This window comes from Mobula hypostoma, chromosome 5 (assembly GCF_963921235.1).
Source record: "Mobula hypostoma chromosome 5, sMobHyp1.1, whole genome shotgun sequence".
In the NCBI taxonomy this organism is placed as follows: domain Eukaryota; kingdom Metazoa; phylum Chordata; class Chondrichthyes; order Myliobatiformes; family Myliobatidae; genus Mobula; species Mobula hypostoma.
Genome location: NC_086101.1, coordinates 118,888,462 through 118,914,960, shown reverse-complemented (window position 1 = coordinate 118,914,960; position 26,499 = coordinate 118,888,462). Strand labels below are relative to the sequence as shown.

The following is a 26,499-nucleotide window of genomic DNA, read 5'->3' as shown; positions in this document are numbered from 1 at the left end:
GCGTAGGTGCTTGGTGAAGCGGTCTCCCAATCTACATCGATGCAGATCTTTTCAATGATTTCCAAGTTCCTTGGCCCTGAGCATCTTACTTTCACCATGGATGTCCAGTACCTGTACACCTCCATTGCCTCACCAATAAGGCCTCAGAGCTTTTCATTCCTTTCTGGACACCAGACCCAACCAGTTCCTCTCCGCCACCAATCTTCTACATCAAGCGTAACTTATCCTCACTCTCAATAATTTCTCCTTTGGCTCCTCCCTCTTTCTTCAAACAAAAGGTGTACCCATGGGTTCTCATATGGGTCCCAGCTATGCCTGCCTCTTTGTTGGCTACGTGGAACAGTCTATGTTCCAAGCCTACACTGGTCACTTCCCCACTTTTCCTATTCTACATCAACGACTGCATTGGTGCAGCTTCCTGCTCATTGGTTTCATCAACTTTGCCTCCAGCCTCCACTCTATTCTCACGTTTACCTGGTTTGTTTCCAACACCGCCCTCCCTTTCCTGGTCTCTCTGTCTCTTCTGTCTCTTTCTCTGGAGACAGCTTATCCACTAATGTGTATTATAAACCCACTGACTCACAGCTACCTGGACTATACCTCTTCCCACCTTGTTACTTGTAAAAATACCATCCCCTTCTCTCAATTCTTCTGTCTCTACCAGTTGGGGTAATCTATTGTATCCGGTGCTCCCGGTGTGGCCTTTTGTAGATTGGGAGACTGCTTCATCAAGCACCTATACTCTGTCCCCCAGAAAAAGCGGTATCTCCCAGTTTTAATTCCTCTTCCCATTCCCATTTTGACAGGTCCATGCATAGCCTCTTCTACTGTCATGATGAGGCAACACTCGGGTTGGAGGACCAACACCCTGTATTCTGTCTGGGTAGCCTCTAACCAGATAATGTGAACATTGACATCGATTTCCCTAACTTCTGGTAATGCCCCCCCCCTTCTCTATTCCCCATCCCCTTTCCCCTCTCACCATATCTCCTTGCCTGCTCATCGTCTCCCTTTGGTGCTCCTCCCCCTTTGTCTTTATCCCATGGCTTTCTGTCCTCTCCAATGAGATTCTCCCTTCTCCAGTCCTGTATCTCTTTCACCAATCAACTTCCCTGCTCTTTACTTCACCCCTCCCTCTTCCCAGTTTTACCTTGTGTTTCTCCCTCCCCTCCGCCCAAATTCTAACTCTGATTCCTCATCTTTTTCTTCTCCAGTCCTGCTGAAGGGTCTCGGCCCGAAACATCGACTGTACTCTTTTTCTGTAGATGCTGTCTGGCCTGCTGAGTTCCTCCAGCATTTTGCGTGTGTTGCTTGGATTTCTGGCATTGCAGATTTCCTCTTGTTTGTGATATGACTGATATAGTTGGCAGTGCACAATCACCCAGCCCACCTTGTATCCTTCCCTCAGTATTCCAGTCCTGCTCCACGGCTGGGATGGCAGCAGAGATTCTAAGTGGCAGATCGATTAAAAGCTAACTTATGTCCCCTGCTGGCAGATGTCATGTAATGTTGTGTGTCCACATTTAGTTTGACAAACATCACTATTTTACCTCTGCTGTGAAGTCAGTTGAGAATCTGACAGGTACTCCTGAGAAGTGGTGATGGCATGACGTTTTTAGTTGAATAAGTTGTCCGAGTTGCCTCACCAGGCTCTGCTCATTAAGAAAGAAATCTTGGGTGAGAGTTTGGTGCACTCTTGCAGAGCACAGAGCTCCTGACGGTGATCTTCCCTGCAACTGAATAGCCTCCACCCCCAAAGAGTATGAAGGTGTCGATGATCCACCCTTGTGCTCAAGGGAGGAACACACTATCAGAGCAAGCCCAACTGTATCCAAGAAGTAATTAGCTTAGAGTTAATAAAAGCTACATGCTAATGAGTTGGTCTTCCCCAAATTCCTCCATGATTTGTTTTCAGATGCAGAACAAAGAATATTAAATTATAGCCCATTCCCTCCAGAGTCTTGCTGGTGAGAGATTATCCCTCTGCTTGTTAGCTCAGTCATTTCCTTCATCATTGATCCTCGACCACAGGGCATTTTCCAAGCCTGATCCACCTCACAGGTGTCCCAGGTTTGATCTCTCTGTCTAGTTTTTACTTACAGATGGTGACATCTTCTTTCATAAACTTTGCACAGTTTGTTAGTGTGCTGAAGTATTGTGTGTTGGGTTACACAAAGAACAGAGTTTATTTAATGCTTGACACTTGAGGGCAACTGGATCAATGTGCAAGTAGAAAATGCTGGAAATATCTGTGGGGAGGTAAATGGTTCATTAGAATTTACTTTATTCCATATTTCAATGTTTTTCAATGCCTCGTATTCAGTGTAATTCAACAGCAGGTTATTGACATAGATATAGCGCAGATTGTGTATGACAGAACCCAGCAGCCAAGTTAATGTTAATAAGTCTGTCAGAAAACCTGGTGTGTATTTACTTGTCGTTTTCCAGCTCCCTTGCCTTCTATCGATGTAAGCAAGGTTGTCTCTCAGTATGCAGGGGATTAGCAGATTTCAGTTGATGTCAGTATGGGTGGGGGATGAAGAGAACTGAAGAGAATATTCCTATTTAAAAGAGCTGAGAGGAATCAGACTCACTGAGGATGAAGTGGATTTGGGCTAGTTGAAATTTGTTATGATGGGTGATGTGACATAAGGTTTAAGTTATGCAGTGTATGCTAGACAGAGAGAACAATATCGCATAAAACCAGTAGTGGATTCTAAGAACCCTCTTCCCAGTTTGATCCCAAGCTGTGTGGTGTTTGTAAATCTGTCGGTCACGTGATCTGATGCAAATCCCTGTTTGGTCACAGATCCCAGCTGTCCATTGAGACATGTTTACACTACCTGGTACGGTGGTGTCGTTCCCATTCATTGCGTACCATTATTCATCCATGTTGTATGGGGAGAGTGGTGCTTTCAGTCTCATTTATTTGGGTAAAGTCTTCCACATTCTTATTTTAGCATCTGCAATAAAAGCTACCATTGGAAGTGTGATAGCTGGTAGGGAGATGCAGGCTAAGATTGGTGGGTTTGTTCCTAGAAATGACTTCTTCAAAAAAATCAAGAAATCGCTTATACAAAGGAAATATATTGTCCCAGTCTACAATTCACTTGCCAATTGTTGCACACTTAAGCGTCCCTACTCAAGCTGGCTCTTCCAGTGCAAAAGGAGAGCCAGGCTTTACCCATTGTGACAAAATGAAAGTAAGCTGACACAAATGAAATACCCAGCCAGCTACAGCACTGTTAGAGGACAGACCACTCACTCCTCAGCACGGCAACCCCCACCCACCCACCTCCGAATCTGTCCTACTATTCCAGAGGGTTGTGGTTGTAGCTGATGCGTACCATAACTCTTGGCTATCCTTCTTGTTTCTGTAACTCAATACCCCAGTCTAGGAGCTATCTGCCTATGTTTTGAAAGCTCAGAAATTTTTTTTAGAGTTGAATGCTCTATATGTCCATTAAAATGAAAAACTTTCTCATGTCACACTGGGACACTCTTACTCTAACCTCTGCAGTCATAGTGACTTACCCCACCAGCAGGCACCCCCTCTCTCTCCATTCCGTCCACCATCTGCTGAACTCACAGGAATACCAGTCACTGTGCACCATTGTATTCTGCACTTGTTTCCCTCAAGGCCAGTGTCATTTGCCCATGGAGCTGTGTCTGAACTGAACACACTGATTCAGATGAGTAGACCACCAGCCATTCCTAGAAATTGTTGAGTTCTGCCTTTTCAAAGCAAAGTAAGGATGTGAAAGACACAAGGGCGGTGTGGGTTAAGTGGGGAGGTGGAATCTGGTTCCTTAAGAGGAAAGTTGCTGTTCTTATTACTTGAGTTACTGATTCTTTCAAAGACATTGATTATCATCAGGATATACCAAGTCACACCTTGAATGACACCCCTTTCTCTCTTCCTTCACCTCTTACAGCATCCAATGGTCCTTCTGCTTTGGAGAAAAAAGAGAGCATCAAAGAAGGAGTGAACGTGGAAAAGAAAGAGAAGAGAGGGGAAATAATATGTATAGATGATTGACCACCCTTCCTGCCCTCACTATCAGTTGTGTTCATATTTTGTTTTGAGAGATGAAACACAAGACTAAAGATATCCTTCATGTGTGTTTTTGCCCCAGGGGTTTGTGTGTGTGCGTGTGTGTGTGAGTGAGTATGAGAAGGAACATCTCTCCTTGAAAAGATGGGTAAATAACATACTAGATACCCCTCCAATTACCTCCTTCCTTCCTTCCAACATCCCAAACTCGCAGAGCCAGCAGTCAAGAGGCAAACCACTGGTGGCAGTAGTCATTGTGTTTCTCTGTCGGTGATCCTAACTTTGAGTAGTTATAGAAATGTAGAATCTTTTCCATCCATGACTTATCCCAACCCACCTATTTGTGGTTCTTTCTCACAGTTGACAAGTAAAAATGGGCACAATCTAAACAAGCCAACCTGCTGTCAGGAATGGTGCTGAGCTCAGCAAATAAGCCCTTGAACTCTTATTTAATCTCAGACTAGTTATACAGTTCGGAGAATGAAGGTGTGGGGAATGTGCTTAGTTCTCAACATTGTCCCCGCTGCAAAATGCACCATGGAATGTCTATGGATGGGCTCCCTCATCAGGGATCAAATCTTGTTCTGGCTAGTTATCTCCCAGTTGGCCTAGCTGATGGGTAGTTGCACTACTGACAGGGCTATTGTGAATGCATTGGGCCTGATTGCATGTCGGGTCAGTGAGAAGTGGGCTGGTGGTCAGAAGGAATTCTGAGCAGTGCAGCCTGGTCATGTATGGTGTGCAGAAACCTTTTTGTGTGCATGTCATAAATTGGTTTCTTGAGATTCTGTCTATACTTTGGATGGGAGGTTGAGATAGGGATACTGTAATCTTGGCAGCAATTGTAGGGTACTGCAGCTTTAAACTTTGTTCAAGTTCTTTATAACAGACCCCCTTTTTGCATGTGTCTGAAGGAGCTGTGGTCCACATCTGATTGCATTTCTGGTCCCTATTGTCAAAATGTTTTTGTGCCTGTACTCTGACTCATAAGGATAGCCATTTTGAAACAACTTGGCTGTTGGATTATACAGCCAATAATGGTGTTCTTGTTTCTTTAAATTAGATCATGAGTTGGTTTGAGGGTTGGGGAGGTAGGAACTGGGATGGGTAGAAAAAAAACCCTGTTTCTGAACAATGCTAGACATTGGCATTCTGTGCATTTCTATACCTGGCCATTGGTTCTCACTCATGGTCTGGAGTTCATTAAATGAAGACTGGTTTTAAATGTGCAAAGAGCAGAAGGTGAAAGGCCAGAAGGATGGGAGTCAGCAACAATGAATGGAAAATGGGTTAATATTCTCGGCGGGGGGGGGAGTGGGGAGGGTTGTTACTGGAAAGAAGCTGACTAGCTGTATTGTGGCCAGTATGTTCTCTTTCCTAAGCTGACTGACTCGCTGTGCTCACTTTATTTAATGTTTACATTTAATCTGGATGTGTTAAGCATAAGAGTTTTAAATTTACTCTATAATTACTACAATCACCTTTCACTAAACTCCTAAGCTGTGATCCCTGACAGGAGGGGTAAGACAAACTGCTATTCTTGCTCCATATGCCCAAGACCACCAGAAATTCGGGAGGATGGAGGGGGTTTGAGATGCACAGCTTGAACTTGTTCCCTTGTCCTCTCCACCCAGGGTCCTCCCACTCACCAAGGAGTTGATCTTGGTATCTAACAAAGTCGTCTGGAAAAATGAGTCTCCTTTTCCTTCACCCTCCTTACCCATAACCCTTCCACTCCTTCGCCACCGTCTTTAGGTGAACTTCCTCATCCCTGATCGTGGTCCTACTATTTTCCTGGGTATATCTATTACACACCCCTCCTGGGCTAGGAGTGTCTGGGGTCAAGTGGAGCAACAGCACTTGGTAAGGTGGAACCCACGGACTTGGTACAGGTTCCCTCACTAGCCAGCCTACAGGAGCGAAGGCAGCTGAAAACTCTGCTTCCTCACAACCCTGCCCCTTCCACAAAGTTGCCCCGCCATAGAATAGCTTCCCAAAAGTTACTTCCTTGGTTTGAGCTTCAAGATGCCAATGAGGTTAGCTAGTAAGGGTTAAGAGTGGGGTGGCACCAATTCCAGGGATATTCTGGGACCGGGGGGGGAGGTGGGAAGAATATCGTGCCAGTTCTGTGCCATATGCATTGTATATGTTACTTCCGTGACCTGGGTTGTCATTGCTTTCTCGCAGTCTGTCTCAATCCGTTCAACACCAGCATGGTGAGCAAGTGTGGGGCAAAAAGACTGCTTACAAAGGAAAAAAATATATATTCTTTAAATTATGTCTGCATAATAATCTGTTTCAGCTGACATCTTATTACTTAATATCCTTTGTTTTAAAAGAATATTTTGAAGAATTGTTTTTTTCATTAAAGTTTTTGTTTTGTTACACATTTGAAATTGTCTCCATTGTGCATTGATCCTATATCACTGGGAGGATCTGGCTGAGAGCTTTCCTTTTTTTCCCTTCGCACAACCCAGTGACCCAGCAGGGGTAAGGAACTAATATTCACACGTCTCACCTGTTCCTGTATCACTGAACATTCTTTGTACTGTCAGAGCTCTGGCCCGTCAACGTTGTTACTTGGTGGGATGTAATTGGAACTGGTGTATTATTGTCACCCAGAAAAGTACAGCACAGGAATAGGCCTTTTGGCCCACAATATTGTGCCGAACGAATTAAGGTGTACCAAGATACATAGAAACATAGAAAATAGGTGCAGGAGTAGGCCATTCGGCCCTTCGAGCCTGCACCGCCATTTATTATGATCATGGCTGATCATCCAACTCAGAACCCAGCCTTCCCTCCATACCCCCTGACCCCTGTAGCCACAAGGGCCATATCTAACTTCCTTTTAAACATAGCTAATGAACTGGCCTCAACAGTTTGCTGTGGCAGAGAATTCCACAGATTCACCACTCTCTGTGTGAAGAAGTTTTTCCTAATCTCGGTCCTAAAAGGCTTCCCCTCTATCCTCAAACTGTGACCCCTCGTTCTGGACCTCCCCAACATCGGGAACAATCTTCCCGCATCTAGCCTGTCCAATCCCTTTAGGATCTTATACGTTTCAATCAGATCCCCCCTCAATCTTCTAAATTCCAACGAGTACAAGCCCAGTTCATCCAGTCTTTCTTCATATGAAAGACCTGCCATCCCAGGAATCAATCTGGTGAACCTTCTTTGTACTCCCTCTATGGCAAAGATGTCTTTCCTCAGATTAGGGGACCAAAACTGCACACAATACTCCAGGTGTGGTCTCACCAAGGCCTTGTACAACTGCAGTAGTACCTCCCTGCTCCTGTACTCGAATCCTCTCGCTATAAATGCCAGCATACCATTCGCCTTTTTCACCGCCTGCTGTACCTGCATGCCCACTTTCAATGACTGGTGTATAATGACACCCAGGTCTCGTTGCACCTCCCCTTTTCCTAATCGGCCACCATTCAGATAATAATCTGTTTTCCTATTTTTGCCACCAAAGTGGATAACTTCACATTTATCCACATTAAATTGCATCTGCCATGAGTTTGCCCACTCACCCAACCTATCCAAGTCACCCTGCATCCTCTTAGCATCCTCCTCACTGCTAACACTGCCACCCAGCTTCGTGTCATCCGCAAACTTGGAGATGCTGCATTTAATTCCCTCATCCAAGTCATTAATATATATTGTAAACAACTGGGGTCCCAGCACTGAGCCTTGCGGTACCCCACTAGTCACCGCCTGCCATTCTGAAAAGGTCCCGTTTATTCCCACTCTTTGCTTCCTGTCTGCTAACCAATTCTCCACCCACACCAATACCTTACCCCCAATACCGTGTGCTTTAAGTTTGCACACTAATCTCCTGTGTGGGACCTTGTCAAAAGCCTTTTGAAAATCCAAATATACCACATCCACTGGTTCTCCCCTATCCACTCTACTAGTTACATCCTCAAAAAATTCTATGAGATTCGTCAGACATGATTTTCCTTTCACAAATCCATGCTGACTTTGTCCAATCATTTCACCGCTTTCCAAATGTGCTGTTATCACATCCTTGATAACTGACTCCAGCAGTTTCCCCACCACCGACGTTAGGCTAACCGGCCTATAATTCCCCGGTTTCTCTCTCCCTCCTTTTTTAAAAAGTGGGGTTACATTAGCCACCCTCCAATCCTCAGGAACTAGTCCAGAATCTAACGAGTTTTGAAAAATTATCACTAATGCATCCACTATTTCTTGGGCTACTTCCTTAAGCACTCTGGGATGCAGACCATCTGGCCCTGGGGATTTATCTGCCTTCAATCCCTTCAATTTACCTAACACCACTTCCCTACTAACATGTATTTCGCTCAGTTCCTCCATCTCACTGGACCCTCTGTCCCTTACTATTTCTGGAAGATTATTTATGTCCTCCTTAGTGAAGACAGAACCAAAGTAATTATTCAATTGGTCTGCCATGTCCTTGCTCCCCATAATCAATTCACCTGTTTCTGTACAGTGAAAAGCTAACTTTGCTTTATTTGCCATCTGTACAGATCATTTCAAAACCTAAATAATCAGGGTGGTACAAGGGGAAAACAATAGTGATGTGAATATAGTCTTACAGTTAGGGAATGCAGATGGACAAGGTACAAGAGCCATGATGAGGTAGATTGTGTTGTTGAGTCCATTGCTCATGTGCAAGAAGTCCATTCAAGAATCTTGTAACACCAAGATAGAAGCTGTCATTGAGCCTGGCGGTACCTGTTTTCAAGCTTTTGTATCTTCTGCCTGATGGAAGAAGATGATTGTCAGTAGGTGTATTTAAAACAGAGGTTGATACGTACATAATTAGGGCATCAAAGATTACAGTGGAGGGAAGGTAGGAGAATGGTTAAGAGGGAAAATAAATCAGTAAGTCAAATGGCAGAGCAGACTTGATGTGCCAAATGGCCTAATTCTGCTCCTATGTCTAATGGTCTTATGGAAGGGGGGAAAAGAGAGAATGACTAGGGTGGGGGAACTTTTATTACATTGACTGTATTCTTGAGGTAGTGGAAAGTCTAGATGAGTCAATAAAAGGGAGGCTGGTTTTCATGTCGATAATATTGAAATTTTTGTCATCTTGGTCAGAGCAGTTGCTGTACCAAGTTGTGTTGCATCTGGGTGGGATTTTTTGTTGTTGAGTGTCAGGGGGGACATACAAAATTTCCTTTAGCCTTCTGAGGAAGTACAGCCCCTGGTGTGCTTTCTTGGCTCTGCTGTCTATGTGATCCCGTGGCCACAGTTATAAAAAGCAGTATCCCAGGGCCTGTTTGAAATCTCAGTGACAGTGTTGATCAGGTGGTAGCTAAATGGAAAAACTACCTCCAGCTGATTCCATCTCCTTCGGCCTGTCTAGGGCAGTAAAACCCACCCACAAGCACCAGAGTACCACAGTCCATGGAAAGAGGTCAAGGAGCCAAGGGAAGGCGCAGGCTCTGGTCTTGGCTACTGGGAGGGTGATCAGCAAGCAGTCTCCAGGAATGTGACCAGCTTTGCTGGCAAGGGCCCTCACTGACGAAAGAGCCATGATTGTCGGAGGAGGGGGGTGGTTTGGAGCAGGTGTACAATGATCATAGGATTGCCCATAGGAAGGGAAGGGGTGAGGGAGTCTGTATATGTCCAATCTGTCCAGCAGACACTGCTCTCCAGTCATCTTGGAGCTTCTTGACATTAACCAAGACCCAGGGTGTGTCAACTATATGGGATATCCCATATTAGAAGAATTCCCAAGGATCCTCTTGAACAGCTGCAGATGTGCTACAGAAAACATCCTGGCCAGTTTTACTTCGGCTAGGGATGGCAGCTGCTCTGCTCTAGAGCAATGGAACCCACAGAGAGCAGTAAACGCTGCCCAGTCCATCACTTCCATCCAGTCCACTTCACCATGCATTGCTCCAGGAAGGCTAATGGTATTATCACGTATGTCTGCCACAGTGGGTGAAAAAAAATCACATTATTAAGATTTTAGGAACAGGAGTTCGATCATTCAGCTCCTCAAGCCCATTTACCATTCCATGGCAGATCTGCCTTGGATCTCCTCTCCTGTGCTGGTTCCCATCACCCTCAATTTGGAACTTTCAAAAAATTATATACCTTCCCTTTAAACAATTCTATTCTCCTCAACTCTATGGGGTAAACTCCAGACACTTGCTAAACAGTTTTGAATGACTGCTGCCTCATCCTGTAACTGTCCCCCTCCACCTCCCACTGGTGGAAACATCTCCACAGTGACTCTGTCACATCTCCTCAGGGTCTGAAGTATTTCAATATTGCCTCTCATTCTTCTAAAAGTTCAAAGAATGTCAATGTAATTTGCCTAGATAGGACAATCCTCTCATCCTAGGAACAAAGGAGTTATTGTTTTCCAATCTATTGGTATACACCAGGAATTCAGTGAGTTTTGAAAAACCTGAACCAGCTTCTGAAGGCCCTTGTGCCAGCTTTTGACACATTGGCCTTCATAAATCAAAGTATTGAGTGCAGGAGATGGGGAAATGTAAGTGTCTTTATGCACACAGCAAGCCTTCAGAAGAAGGGGTCTGAGAGTTTCTCCTGACACAATGTTTTATTCTTTCTAAACAAAGGTAAAACTAAATCATTTGCTTCTGTTTCAGTGGCTATAATTACCTACTTATTTTTTCTATCTTGATTGATATATTAGCAGAATTACGTATTTACGATGGTTGCACATCCCAATTAGCAGAACCCCCTTGAATATCCAATACTGGTGTCTGTTCAGAAAACTTCTGAGCACTATCTCCTATATTATATATCTATATAACAGGTGCATATAGAGCTCTGCACCTTCAGAACTAAAGACTACCACCTGGTGGCATTGATGTCAATTATCATTACATGATTTGAGTGGCTGGTAGTGGCACACATCAAAAACTCCATTCCTGCCACATTGGGCACTCACCAATATGCTTACTGACAGAACTGCTCTACAATAGATCAGAGCATCTGTCATGCACCTGGCCCTGAATCACCTAGAAATCTAAAGACACTTGTGTCAGAATACTGTTTCTGGATTACATTTGGGCATTCAACTCTATTGTCCCACAGACTTTGGTGAACAAACTCCTGCTCCTCAGTCTAAATAAACCACTGTGCAACTGATAGTTAGACTTCCTACCAAACAGACCTCAGATAGGATGCACAACTGCTGCACTCTCCCCAACATCCTCAACAGATGTACTCACCCCCCAGGCTGTGTACTGAGGCCATTGCTGTCTCATGTTCACCAATGAAACAACAGTGGTGGAGCTTATCGACAACAACCATGAGATGGCCTACAGAGAGGAGGTGGAAGAGCTCGAAGCCAGGTGCCAGGCAAATAATCTCTTCCTCAATGTCAATAAGACAAAGGAAATGGTTATCAACGTCAGGAGAACTTGCACCACCCATAACCCCCTTTACATCAGCAGCACCACAGTGGAAACTACGAGCAGTTTCAAACTCCTCAGGGTACACAGTTTGCACGACCTCTCATGGTCCCAGAACACATTCTTCATAATCGGGGAAGCTCACCAACGTCTCTACTTCCTAAGGAGGTTGAAGAAAGCTGGGCTTTGCGCATCTGTACTCAAGTCATTCTACAGATGCGCAGTGGAGAGCATCCTAACAAGCTGCATCACAGCTTGGTACAGAAACTCTACAGTGGCAGACAAGTAGGTTCTACAGTGGATAATCAAAACTGACCAATGCATCATTGACACCAGTCTAGGCATCATCATCTTCAGCCTTTTACCTTTTCCACCCATCACCTCCCATCTTTTCTTCATCTCCCTCTCCAACCACCTTTCACCTATCACCTTCTAGCTTGTCCTTTTGTCCTCTACACCCTCCCCCCACCCCACCCCACCTTCTTAACCTGGCACCTTTTTTTAAAACTTACAGGGCACGTTGAAGGTGATCTTATGCAGTACAGCTTGATGGATATGATTAAATACTCTCATTTCAGCCCGATACAGCTGAGAATCACAACTTTCCAAGGTCTGTACAGTTAATAAAGATGTCTGAATGCAGATGAATAATGTATCACTGTTTAAAACCAATGGAGTCAATACCAATTGTGGGCGTACTTCTCGCCAAACTCCTCGTGGGAAACGTGGCTGCCAGTGAAGGATAGAGCTGTGTTTAAGAAAACGGAGTTTTCGACTCCCAATACCGACCATCTCACTGGCAAACGTACAGTCTCCAGTAAATAGAATCGATGATCTCAGAGCTAGGGTGCTGTATCTGAGGGACATCAGGACTGTGCGTGTCCTTTGTTTCATGGAATCCTGATTAACCCCTTCCATAGTGGATGCGGCGATTCAGATTGATGGGTTCACTATACACTGTCCGGATAGGACTTTCGAGTCCCTCAAAAGCAGAGGAGGTGTATGCCTCATGATCAACTCCTCTTGGTGCACAAGTGTATTAGTGTTGTCTCAATTCTGCTCACCAGACCTGGAATAGCTTGCAATTAAGTACCGTCCATTTTACCTGCTGCAGGAGATTTCTGCAATCATTTTGGTAGCGGTATATGTTCCACCTCAGGCCAATAGCAATCAAGCTCTGACTGATCTGAGAAATGGGATCAACATGCACAAAACTGCACACCCTGACGCCTTCGCCATCATTTTGGGGGATTTTAACTGGGCCGTCCTGAAAAAAATCACTAAATAATTACCATCAATAAATCACTTGTGGTACCAGTCAAAACAACACACTGGACCATCAAGAGTGCCTACCGTGCTATTCCACGCCCATACTTTGGAAAGTCTGCTCACCTGCCCTTACTTCTACTCCCTGAATATAGGCAGACTGGAATCTGCGGCACCAGTAGTGAGGACCAAGAGGGTATGGACAAGGGAAGTACAGGAGCGCCTACAGAACTGCTTTGAATCTGTGGACTGGACAGTATTCAGGGATTCATCTTCAGATCTGGATGAGTATGCTGCAGTTGTTGCTGACTTGATTAAAACCTGTGTGGATGAGTGTGTGTCTACAAAAACTGGCTGGACATTCCCAAACCAAAAGCCGTGGATGAACTAGGGGGTACATCATCTGCTGAAGACTAGATCTGTGGCATTTAAGTCTGACAACCCAGGTCTGTACGAGAAAACCAGGTATGACTTGCAGAGGGGTACTTCAAAAGCAAAAAAACAATTCCAAGCAAGGTTGGAGGCAACAATGGATGTACGACAACTCTGGAAGGATCTGCAAGACGTTATTTCCTGCAAGCGAAACCTAATAGCATGAATGTTAGCGATGTTTCACTACCAGATGAGCTCAACACCTTCTATGCCCACTTTGAAAGGGAGAATATAACTACAGCTGTGAAGATCCTACTGCACACTGTGATCTCTGTCTTGGAGGCCGATGTTAGGCTGGTTTTCAAGAGGGTGAACCCTTGCAAGGTGGCAGGCCCAATGGAGTACCAGGTAAGGCCCTGAAAACTTGTACCTATCATCTGGCGGGAATATTCAAGGACATTTTCAACCTCTCACTGCTACAGTCAGAAGTTCCCACCTGCTTCAAAACATCAACAATTATATCAGTGCATAAGAAGAGTAATGTGAGCTACCTTAATGACTATCCGCCAGTAGCATTCACACCTATATTGATGCAATGCTTTGAGAGGTTGGTCATGCAATCTCAATGGCTCTTCACACAGCCTTAGATCACCTGCACAATACAAACACCTACTGTATGTCAGGATGCTATTCGTTGACTATAGCTCAGCGTTTAACACCATCATTCCCACAGTCCTGATTGATACAGAACCTGGGCATCTGTACCTCCCTCTGCAACTGGATCCTCGACTTCCTAACAGGAAGACCACAATCTGTAGAGATTGGTGATAATATATCCTCCTCACTGACAATCAACACTGGCACTCTTCAGGGGTGTGAGCGTAGGTATAGATGAAATACTGTACCATCTATAAATTTGCTGATCATACAACCATTGTTGGTAGAACCTCAGATTGGGATGAGAGAGCGTACAGGAGTGAGATATACCAGCTAGTTGAGTGGTGCCACAGCAACAATCTGGCACTCAACGTCGTTAAGACGAAAGAGCTGATTGTGGACTTCAGAAATGGTAAGATGAGGGAACATGAACCAATCCTCATAGAGAGATCAGAAGTGGAGAGAGTGAGCAATTTCAAGTTCCTGTGTGTCAAGATCTGTGTGGATCTAACCTGGTCCCAACATATCGATGAAGCTATAAAGAAGGCAAGACAGCAGCTATATTTCACTAGGAGTTTGAAGAGATTTGGCTTGTCACCTAAAAAATCAAAAGCTTCTATAGATGTACCATGGAGAGCATTCTGACAAGCTGCATCACTGTCTGGTATGGGGGGGGTGGGGGGGCTACTGCACAGGACTGAAAGAAGCAACAGAAAGTTGCAAAATTATTCAGCTACATCATGGGTACCAGCCTCCACAGTATCCAAGACATCTTAAAGGAGCGTTGCCTCAAAAATGCAGTGCCCATCACCCAGGACATGCCCTCTTCTCATAGCTACCATCAGGAAGAAGGTACAGAAATCTGAAGTCGCACACTCAGCGATTTAGGAACAGCTTCTTCGCCTCTGCCATACGATTCCTAAATGGACATTGAACCCATGGACACTACCTCACTTTTAAAAAAAATAGTTTTTCTGTTTTTGCTTTATTTTTTAATCTATTTAATATGCATATATTTACTGTAATTAATTTACTTCTTTTTCTTTATATATTATATATTGCTGTACTTGCCATCTTTCCCCTTCCTTTCCAGTCCTGATGAAAGGTCTCCGCCCAAAGCATTGACTGTTTATTCATTTCCATAGATGCTGCCCAACCTGCTGAGTTCCTCCAGCACTTTTTTGTGTGTGTTGATCGGATATTTACAGTCTTCTCCACAGTGTAAACCAATGCAAAAAAAAATCTCTAACAAACAGTGCCTATAAAAAGTATTCACCCCCTTGAAAGTTTTCATGTTTTATTGTTTTATAACATTGAATCACTGGATTTAATTTGGCTTTTTTTGACACTGATCAACAGAAAAAGACGTGTCAAAGTGAAAACAAATCTCTACAAAGTTATCTAAATTAATTACATACAACACAGAGCACAGAACATAGAAATCTACAGCGCGTTACAGGCCCTTCAGCCCACAATGTTGTGCCAACCATGTAACCTACTCTAGAAACTGTCTAGAATTTCCTTACCACATAGCCCACTATTTTTCTAAGCTCCATGTACCTATCTAAGAGTCTCTTAAAAGGTCCTATTGTATCCACCTCTACCACCTTCGCTGGCAGTGCATTCCACACACCCACCACTCTCTGTGTGAGAAACTTATCTCTGACATCCCCCTTGTACCTAATTCCAAGCATCTTAAAACTACACCCCCTTGTGTTAGCCATTTAAGCCCTGGGGGGAAAAGCCTCTGGCTATCCACATGATCAATGCATCTCATCAGCTTATACACCTCTACCAGGTCACCTCTCAACCTCCGTCACTCCAAGGAGAAAAGCCCAAGTTCACTCAACCTGTTCTCATGGGGCATGCTTTCCAACCCAGGCAACATCCTTGTAAATCTCCTCTGCACTCTCTCTATATATCCACATACTTCCTGTAGTGAGGTGACCAGAACTGAACACAATACTCCAATTGGGGTCTAACTAAGGTCTTATATAGTTTTAATTACAAATATAAAATGCAAAATAATTGCTTAAGTATTCATCCCCTTTTATATGACACACCAAATCATCTAGTTGGTGCAGCCAATTGGTTTTAGAAGTCACATGATTAGTTAAATGGACATCACCGTATGCAGTCAAGGTGTTTCATTTGATTGTAGTAAAAATACACCTGTATCTGGAAGGTCCAACTGCTGGTGAGTCAGTATCCTGGCAAAACTACACCATGAAGACAAAAGAACACCATGAAAAGGTTATCGACAAGTCCTCATGAAATCTAAAGTTCCCAGTTAACTCCTGTAATACATTGCTTGTAGAAGCATCTCCTGACACAATCCTCAAATGTTTCTACATTACCCTTGTCAGTTTGGTTTGGCTAATCAATGCAGATTAAAGCTTCCAGCAACAATCACAGTTGATGCTTCTGATAGAAATCATATAGACATCTTTGTTCTATCAGGAGGACATGTCTTGGGGGCTATTGATTACTCCCATCTATATCTTCTTTCCTCACCTAGCCAAAATCTCCACCAAAGCCAATCTGAAATTCACATTAATATACTATATATTTGAGTGGTGGCATGGAGATGCGTCTCTACCGAAGGAGTTGTAAGGCACTCCTTGCCTCCGCTAGCCTGCACAAGGTGTAGCACCTGCTTAGCCCCCCCCCCCCGCCACCACCACACTGATCAGGGTCACGTGAAACCATGGGAGCAGGTGGTGCAGATCACAAGTCCTGGCATGTGACCACTGACACCAGGCAGATGATCTTTGAAGAGTATTGATAATGGCTGTAAAGTCACTGCCCAGAAGAAGCAAATGGCAAATCATTTCTGTAGAAAAATTTACCAAGAGCATTCATGGTCATGGAAGGGACATGGTCATCCACATCATGCAGCATAGCACATAACAAACGTACGATATAATTGGAACAATCAGGGAGAGAGCTAAAAACACTGATTTTCTTAACAAGAATGTCTTATCTGAAAGCTGATGGTATATTGGGTTTTGTCAATGCATGGATTTTGGGTTTTAGTTCTTTTGTAAAGCTCGTTGTGATGCTGCATCCTGGCTTCTTACTTTGTATTTGCATTTTACTAGAAACATACTGATTACATCTCTGCCCTGAACTGAGGCTGTGGCCTGCAACAGATGGGCTCCTGGCCCTGAGACCCTGACCTTTTCAATGTGTTTCCATGTACTCATAACAAATAAACTTGAATCTTTATCTTGATGTCACTTCCTGTCTGTGAGAATGCACATGTCTGGTCCTGTACAATGAGAGTCCAGCTAATACCAAGGGCAGAGTGAGACAGCACTGCTGCATCGTTGCCTGAGGACAGCTGGAGAGAGTAGAAACACCAAGTGAGTTATGACCTCGTTATGGGAAGTTGAAATAATGACCACCCCTGCCTTCCATTCGACCACTCCTGATGGAAGCTGAATTACGGGTGCCAGGGAACGTGAAGGAGCTGGGAGGAGCATGTTGGCACCAAAGTGTGTTGGCAGTGGTGTTTTCCAATGTGTTCGATGTTCAGTGAGATAGAGGGATGGAAAGGCCAAGTGGAACAAGCGCGAGGAGAGAGAGAGAGAATGAGGGAGGGAGAGAGGACAAGAGAGAGAGAGAATGAGGGAGGGAGAGAGGATGAGAGAGAAAGAGAATAAGGGAGGGAGAGAGGACGAGGAAGCACGTAAAAGGACACATAAAAGGGAACCATCTTCAGTAGTAAAGTTATCTACCCAGGCGAGGGTTGGACCCACTGATAACTTCCCACCGGTCACCCCTTTACACACTGTGAGGGCCACTGATCAATTCTCCCAATCAATCCTCCAAAAACCCACCTTTCTGTGGGCACAACAAAGCTCATCCAGTGTCCAAAACCATGTGTGTCTGGCTAACAACCAACTGACCTTGTATTTATCTCAGCATGCTGAACACCAGCTGTCCATCAAATAACGCCGCCCTCGGTTACCATGACGACTCACGAGCTGCTCGTTCTCTCTCTCCAAGTTAGTCGCACCCTCTCTCTCTCTTTTTAAAGGTACAGTCCATAAGAGATAATTCAGGATCCCGTCACATATCTGAAGAAGCAAAGGAGAAAGAATACAGAGTCATGAAGATGAAAACCCTCTCAAAATTGTCCCCTGAGGGGGATAAGAAAGCTGATGGGTGAACAAACCAAGGTGCTTCAAATGGTCAGGAATGGCAGCCGCATTTTGGGGAGATGGGAAGATCGAAGGGGCAATAAGTTAAGGTTATGTATTTAACTGAGGAACAGAAGGAAGATAAAGAATTTTTAGAATTTAATCGAAGGAGCTGGGTCAGAAACATACAAAGAGCACAAGGGTGTACATGTTAAGGATGGATTTGTCCTGTAAGAAGGAAATTTTGTGGTCCCAGAGGGAGGAAGAAATCAGATGACCCACTGGTACCATGATCTATGGGGACACCAGGGAGCTGATAGCACTCTGGAAAAGATAAAGGAGGCGTGTTGATGGCCTAGGATGAATGATGACGTGGAGCACCATGTCAAGAATTGCTTGATTTGTGCACAATATAATCCTGACGGAACTGTAAAGAAAGGAGTCCTCCTACATACCAGACCAGTGGTAGGGCCTTGGACACATTTGCAGATAGATTACATTGGACCTTTGCCACCACTCCCCCCCCCCCCCAGGAGGGTACAAATATATTTTTGTCATGCTAGGTATTTTCACCAAGTGGGTGGAAGCTTTCCCAATTAAGACATTCATGGCCAAAGCCACTGCAAAAATCTTACTGGAATGGATTTTTACTCGCTGGGCATTACCTTGGAGTATAGAATTAGATTAAGGCACACAGCGTACAGCCCAGATAACACAAGATGTCTTGGCACTTTTAGGGATCGAGCAGGGACTGCATATATACACCCTATAGACCACAGTCTAGTGGAATTGTGGAAAGAACGAACCGAACATTAAAAACTATGATGGCCAAAAATGATGCATCAACGTGGAACAACGGGCAGGTACTTTTGCCTAATGTACTGGAATACAAAGGCATCATCAACGCCTTACACCTCTTATAAGCTCATGACCGAGTGAGACGTGAGAGGATCGGAGGAGTTGTTAGGATTAGATTTGTCAGGACCCAAATTAGATGGGATTCTGTTAGAAAAGAGGGTACAATAATTGGTAGAGACAGTGAAGGAGGCCAATTATGTGGCAGCCCATCAATTAGGAAAGAAAAGGCAACAGAGTAAAGCCTACTTTGACTCAGAGGTCAGTCCCATAGAATTAAGTCCAGGACAAAGTGATGATTAGAATACATTAACTCACCTCATTTTTAAATCCAAGGGCCCTATGAAATTATAGACAAAGCAAGTCCATCAGTGTACAGATAAAAGCAGATGGTACCACATCAACCAGTTGAAATTGGTGGGGGAGAAGCGAGAACGTTATCACCTTTGGTACATAACAATTGATGTACATGATGGTCCCAATTTTGGAGACTTGACAATCGATGTATATGGTAATCCTGATTTGGAAGATTTGAGGTTGGGACACCTGTAAAGAAAAGAAGAAAAAATGTTGGTTCCTGCCATCCCTATCCTGAAATGAAATTAGGTGGGGGAAAAGATAGATGGCTTGAGTCCAAATACAGTTGGGGGTCTGGATTGGATGGGTTAGAAACAGATGGAAAATATGGACTTCAAATGATTTATTATTAAACATAAAGAACATAAGAAATAGGAGCAGGAGTCAGCCATCTGGCCCGTTGAGCCTGTCCCGCCATTCAATAAGATCATGGCTGAGCTGGCCATGAACTTATCTCCACCTACCTGCCTTTTCCCCATAACCTTTAATTTCCCTACTATGCAAAAATCTATCCAACCTTGTCTTAAATATATTTATTGAGCTAACCTCTACTGCTTCATTGGGCAGAGAATTCCACAGATTCGCCACCCTCTGCGAAAAACAGTTCCTCCTCTTCTCCATCCCAAATCTACTCCCCTGAATCTTGAGGCTATGTCCCCTAGTTCTAGCCTCAAGTGGAAACAAGTTTCCTGCCTCTATCTTATCTATCCCTTTCTCAATTTTATATTTTTATATTTTCATTCTTCTGAATTCCAGCAAGTACAGTCCCAGGCGACTCAATCTCTCCTCATAGTCTAACCCCCTCATCAGAGGAGGAGGTGCTTGCTGTCTTGAGGCAAATTAGGGTGGATAAATCCCTTCCCTCAGACAAGTACAGAAGTTGCCAGGGCCCTAGCAGAGTTGTTTAAATCATCCTTGGCGACAGGAGAGGCAGTGAAGGACTGGAGGATGCTAATCTTGTTCTGCTGTTTAAGAAAGGCTCCAAGAATGAGCCAGTGTTGGGAAAGTTATTGGAAGTTATTCTAAAGGTCCGGATAAATGGGTATTTGGATAGACATGGACTGATTAGGGATAGTCAGCATAGCTTTGTGGATGTAGGTTGCATCTAACCAATTTTATAGTTTTTCGAGGAAGTTACCAGGAAAGTCGATGAAGGCAAGGCAGTTGTTGTTGTCTACATGGACTTCAGCAAGCCCTTTGACAAGGTCCTACATGGGAGATTGGTCAAGAAGGTTCAGTCAGTCAGCGCTCAGGATGAGGTAGTAAATTGAATTAGAGATTAGCTTTGTGGAAGAAGCCAGAGAGCGGTATTACAGGGTTGCCTCTTTGACTGGAGCCCTGTGGAACAAGCTACCAGCTCAAGAGGTGGATTGATGCAGGGTTAACTCCAGCATTCAAGAGAAATTTGGGTAAGTACTGTACATGCAAGGGAGAAGTATGGAGGGATATGGTCTGGGTGCAGGTCAATGGGCTGAATGGCCTGTTTGTGTGCTGTACTTCTCTCTGACTTTATGATAATAAATTTACTTATTTACAAGTGTCTTTGCTGGACAGACCCTTCCCACCATCGACCACATTTCCAAAACAAGTTGCCTTAAGAAGGCAGCATCCATCACTAACACTATCTCACTATTTGCTTTTTGCCCTATTTATTTATTTATAGTTATTGTAATGTACACTCAGTGGCCACTTTATTAGCTACCTCCTGTGCACATTAAACCTGACTTCTGTTTAATGACACATTTAACAGACGGCCACTGGGTGTATGTTCATGGTAGCCCTTCCACTTCAAGGTTTGATGTGTTGCGTGTTCAGCGATGCTTCTCTGCACAACACTGTTGTGTTACGTACCCCGTAACGGGTTAAAGAACTAGCAGAAATGGAACACAGCTACTTCTGGTATTGCTGTTAACATAAGCTATTTTATTAGTAACTACACAAAACAGTAATATCATCATCATCATCATCATCATCAGGTGCCGTGCCCAGTTTGAGTTTTCACTGTCATGGCCCACACACTCCTGTTTCCGGTCAAGTGGATCAATTCATTGGTATTCATTTCCAGTTCTCTGCCTGCTGTCTCCATCATTATTTGTCTTTGCCTTCCTCTTGCTTTCTTCCCTTCAATCTTTCCCATAATTACTGTGCATTCTAACTCCTCTTTCCTAATCACATGCCCAATGAAGTTTTGTTGCCTTTTTATGATCTCATACATTATTTCTATTTTTGTGTTTGCTCTGTTCATGACATCCTCGTTAGATATTCATTTTGTCCATGATATTCTTTGCATCCTCCTCAAAAACCACATCTCTGCTGCTACAATTCGTTTCCTCATGTTACTAGATATTGTCCAACATTCTGAGCCATATAACATAACTGGATAAACATCCAGTTACTCTAAGGTGGGTTGCCATGCCTAGTTTAGTATTGGTCAGTATACTCTTTATTTTCGTAAAGGTGTCTTTTGCCATCCCTATTCTTCTTTTGATGTCCAAGTCGCACCTGCCATCTGATGTCACCCAGCTTCCTAAGTAGCAAAAGTTCTGTACTTGTTTTATGTCTTCCCCGTTTATTCTCAGCCTGCAGATAGGATTCTCCTTCTTTTTGGATATCACCATACATTCTGTCTTTTTGCAATTGATAGTGCAAAAATGGATCTGTCTTTTTTCAACAATTATATCAATTAAGTTTTGTAGTTCTTCCTCCGTACTTACAATTAACATAGTGTCATCTGCATATCTAAAATTATTCATGTTTTCACCGCCAATTTTGATTCCCAGAATGTCTCTTATTTTTTGTAATATTGTTTCACTGTACATATTAAATAAATCAGGGGATGAAACACACCCCTGTCTAATACCTCTCTTGATTTTCGTAAACTGACTCACTTCTCCATCTATTCTTACAGTGGCAGTTCGTTCCCAGTACAGATTTCTGATTAGGCGGAGGTCTTTCAAATCTAGATCTAGAGATTTCTGTAATATTTCAAATAACTTATTTTGCTTCACTTTATCAATATATGACCAGATAAATCAAACAGGTTAGCAGAACTTATGCATATACAGCCCAAACTTAGGCAGTAAGAGATACAGTCTTACGATGGAATGTAAGATAGTTCAGTTCAATGCTCAGGTTAATGAATGAGATATATTTGTAATCCAAAAGGTGAATGTTGTGAGAAGGCAATTATGTCAATATTCCACAGATTCCACGACAGCAATACAAAATAGCAATAGTATTAGGTGTCCCCCACTTTTCGAACGTTCGCTTTACGAACCCTCACTGTTACGAAAGACCTACATTAGTTCCCTGTTTTCGCTAACAGAAGGTGTTTTCACTGTTACGAAAAAAAGCAGCATGTGATAAAAAGCAGCGCGCGAAAACAAAAGCAGCGCACGCCCCAAGCAGCCACTCTTCCCCGGATTCGGAACGGCATTCTCGTTGGCATTGTTTAAACACGTGTCTGTGAGCAGCCGTTAGCAAGATAAGTTCTAAGGTATCGGAAAAGCCTGAAAGAGTAAGGGTGTTACCCTTAGCGTAAAACTATACATAATTAAGCGTTTCGATCATGGTGAACGAAGTAAGGACAAAGTGAGTTTGGCTTGTGGAAGCTGACAAAGATGATGTTGAAGAGCTTTTGGCATCCCATGACCAAGAACTGATAGATGAAGAGCTGATGCAATTGGAAGAGGAAAGGATAACAATCGAAACTGAATGAGTAATGATAAAGTACGACTTTAATTTTGAAAGGGTACGTAGGTTTAGGGGATATTTGCAAGTTGATTTGAGTCCTTACAAAGAACTGTATGACAGAAAAATGCGCGAGGCTAAGCAGTCAAGCAAGCCTTCCACATCAGCCGCAGCAGACGATGGACCTCAACCTTTGACATCGAGGCAGGCAGACATAGAAGAAGATGAGCTGCCTGCTCTAATGGAAACAGACGACAAGATGACACCCCAGTGTCCCACCACCCCAACCCCCAGGCCACGGACAGATACCGATTCGCGGAGAATGCAGCAGCAGCCGCCGGGAGGCACACAGCACATCTTTAAGAAAAAAAGCCGAAATAAACAAGCTAATTAATTAGGTGCCACCCGGCACGTAATTGTCGGCCCAGATCAGAGGCGACGCAATCGGCAATCGCCTCTGATCTGGGCCGACAATTAGGTGCCAGGCGGCACGTAATTAATTAGCTTGTTTATTTCAGCTTTTTCCTTAAAGATGTGTTGGGTGCGTTCCATCTACCGCTGGACCCCTGTGTCCTTCGCGGATCAGTATCGGTCCACGGCCTGGAGGTTGGGGACCAGTGCACCACCCCAACCAACAACGACTCAGCCTAACACACCATCATCAGTGTGCTTGATGTCTTCCCGAATCCCGTAAGTGATACTACACTGTACATACTTTATTTCTATTTTATATAGGCTGTGTATTTTTACGTGTTATTTGGTATGATGTGGTAGCTTCATAGCTGAAAGGTTCCTGGAGAGAGTGTTTTTGCCGATGGCGCTTGCGTGAGATTTTCGCTATGGAGAACAGTTCAGGCAATGATTATAGAAAAGTATTTCTACTTTATATAGGCTGTGTATTTATCATATCATTCCTGCTTTTACTATATGTTACTGTTATTTTAGGTTTTATGTGTTATTTGGCATGATTTGGTAGGTTATTTTTGGGTCTGCGAACGCTCACAAAATTTTCCCATATAAATAAATGGTAATTGCTTCTTCGCTTTACGACATTCCGGTTTAGGAACCGTTTCATAGGAACGCTCTACCTTCGGATGGCAGGGGAAACCTGTAGTAGGTTTTATCTCCGAAGTTGTTCCACTCCACACACGAAGTATCACTGACAGTGATCTTCAACGAATATCCTTTCCACACAAGTGGTTACCACAATACCACGGCTGAATTCAGCTACAGGTCATCCCAAAGTGGTGGCCACAGGAGACTCCACAGAATCCAGGTATGGATTATCACCAACAGTAGCTTATCACAAAGGGGACCCTCTTCACTGGAACCACCACCCAGGCAAGGGTTGACACACCGGTAAATTCCACAAGGTTACTCCAAACACACAACCTGATAGCCACTTTCCAGTTCCACAACATACGAAATAACTCCAACAGTGATTTGCCACAGGGACGCCTTCCTTCAGTGAACTACCACACCCAGACAAGGGTAACACACAAGTGGTATTCACAAAGGTACTCCCCTCACCAGAGACCCCACTCTTGTGGATTAACTACGAGACAATCACACCTTCGTAGTCAAATGGAATTCAAACTCACCCTCACGGGCTACTTAGAGAGAGAGTCCAAACAGTGACCTCTTTGTCACTAGGTTTCTTCAGTTCCAAACCTATCTCTCCCCTCTTCTCTTCCTGCAAAGTCACCGAATGTGACCACAAAAAGGAGACTTTCTTCTGTGGTTAAGTTATCAACCCAGACAAGGGTGGGACACACTGCTAACTTCCCACTGGTCGCACCTTTTCCACACTGCGAGAGCCACTGATTGATCCTCCAAAAATCCACCTTTCGGTGGGCACAATAAAGCTCATCCAGTGTCGAAAACCATGTGTGTCTGGCTAACAACCAGCTGACCTTGTATTTATCTCAGCATGCTGAACACCAGCTGTCCATCACATAACGCCGCCCTCGGTCACTAAGGCAACCCACGAGCTGCTCGTTCTCTCTTTCTCTCTCTCTCTCTTTCCATGGCAACCCAGAAGCGACGGCAGTAGTCAGTGTCCTTGTAAAAGTGTAAACACAAGCTGAAAGGCAGACTCCGCCCCTCTGTCTCAGCAGAAATCCAAAAGTTAGTCTCAGTCTCTCTTTGTGCCTTAAAGTGACAGTCCACAGCAAAAAAGGAACCCTAGGGGTACATAACAGCTGTAACGCGTGGTTATTTAAGCTACTGTCACCTTCCTGTCAACTTGAACCAGTCTGGCCATTCTCCTCTGACCTCTCCCATTAATAGTGTGCTTTCAGCAACAGATTTCATGATCACTGGATGGTTTTTTTGTTTTTTGCACCATTCTCTGTAACTCTGGAGACTGTTGTGAGTGAAAGTCCCAGGAGATGAGCAGTTTCTGAGGTACTCAAATCACCCTGTCTGGAACCAACAATCATTCCCTGGTCAAGGTAACTTAAATCACATGTCTTCCCCATTCTGAACAACAACAGAACCTCTTGACCGTGTCTGCATGCTTTAATGCATTGAGTTGCTGCCACATGATTGGCTGATTAGATATTTGCATTAATGAGCAGGTGCACAGGTGGACCAAGTAAAATGGCCACCGACTGTAATGTAATTATTTTTGATATCTTAAACTGTCCTTCTGTCACAAAACAACAAACATCAGCAATAGTAAACTGGATTCTGATCCTGATATTGATTCTATCAAATGAGTGAGATAGAATCTCCTCTTAATAAAGCCATCCTGCCTTACCAAGAGCAGATTATATCTGTCTTCTGTTGAGTGACACATATAAAAGGCAACCGGATGCTAACACTATTGGAAAGGTTTAGAATACCTGTTCACACCTGTCCTCCACAGACCTCTCAGTCAATAGTAGGGGTTCATGGCGTAAAACAACTTGGAAGCCCTGGTTTAGAGAGATATGGACCCAACGTGTGCAATGGGATGAGCTTAGACAGGCATCCCAATTGGCAGGGACCAGCAGGGTCTAATGACCTTTGTCAATGCTATAGATTCTATGACATGCAGTAGTAGTAGTAGATATGGTCCAGTCCGTCACAGGTGAAGCCCTCCCCACCACTGAGCACATCTACATGAAATGTTGTCACAGGAAAGCAGCATCCATCATCAGGGACCCCCACCACCCAGGACATGCTGCCTTCTCACTACTGCCATTGGGAAGAAGGTACAGGACTCACACCACCAGGTTCAGGAACAGTTACTACCCCTCAACCATCAGGCTCTTAAACCAAAGCGGGGTAACTTCACTCATCTTCACTCGCACCATCATTGAAATGTTCCCACATCAAATGGACTCACTTTCAATGACTCTTCATCTCATGGCCTCAATATTTATTGCTTATTTATGTAACACTGTGGGAGAGGTTTCACGGTCAACGTAATGTTCTTTCTGTAGAAGCAGTGCTTGGGTTATAGTAGAGATAACAGGTGCTTTGCAATGTGAGCTGGGTCTTTTGTTCGGTGGAGATGACGAGAGAAGAAGACACTGGAGAGAACTGGTTGTAGGATACAGCCTATGAATCGATGGAGCCAGGTGCTGAGATTGAATTTTGGGAAGAGTTGAGCTCCAATTTGACTCTTTAATTATAATTTTTTTACCTTTCTTTTCTTTACTAACCCTTCAGTTAAGATTCATAAGTATAATTCCTTTAATCGTGTGCAGTGCGCTGCCTGTTGTTTCTT

General features: G+C 43.9%; 1 protein-coding gene and 1 long non-coding RNA gene across 4 annotated transcripts in view; one reads left to right on the top strand and one right to left on the bottom strand.

Moving 5' to 3' along the window:
• chd3 (chromodomain helicase DNA binding protein 3) overlaps positions 1–6,505 on the top strand; it is a 124,078-nt gene extending 117,573 nt beyond the window's left edge. Inside the window, exon 39 of one of the 3 annotated variants that reach the window (XM_063048877.1) lies at positions 3,936–6,505. In XM_063048877.1, the coding sequence (XP_062904947.1) occupies positions 3,936–4,035 (100 nt within the window). In that variant the 3' untranslated portion in view covers positions 4,036–6,505. The remainder of the gene's footprint in view (positions 1–3,935) is intronic. The other 2 variants (XM_063048876.1, XM_063048875.1) reach the window with 2 other exon arrangements.
• A 1,951-nt stretch (positions 6,506–8,456) lies between these two features.
• On the bottom strand, positions 8,457–24,657 carry LOC134346278 (uncharacterized). Its single transcript, XR_010017894.1, has 4 exons — positions 24,386–24,657; positions 19,056–19,283; positions 17,649–17,819; positions 8,457–8,803 (listed from the first exon to the last, which is right to left on the bottom strand). It is a non-coding gene; the product is annotated as an uncharacterized LOC134346278 (long non-coding RNA).
• Between the last annotated feature and the right edge of the window lie 1,842 nt (positions 24,658–26,499).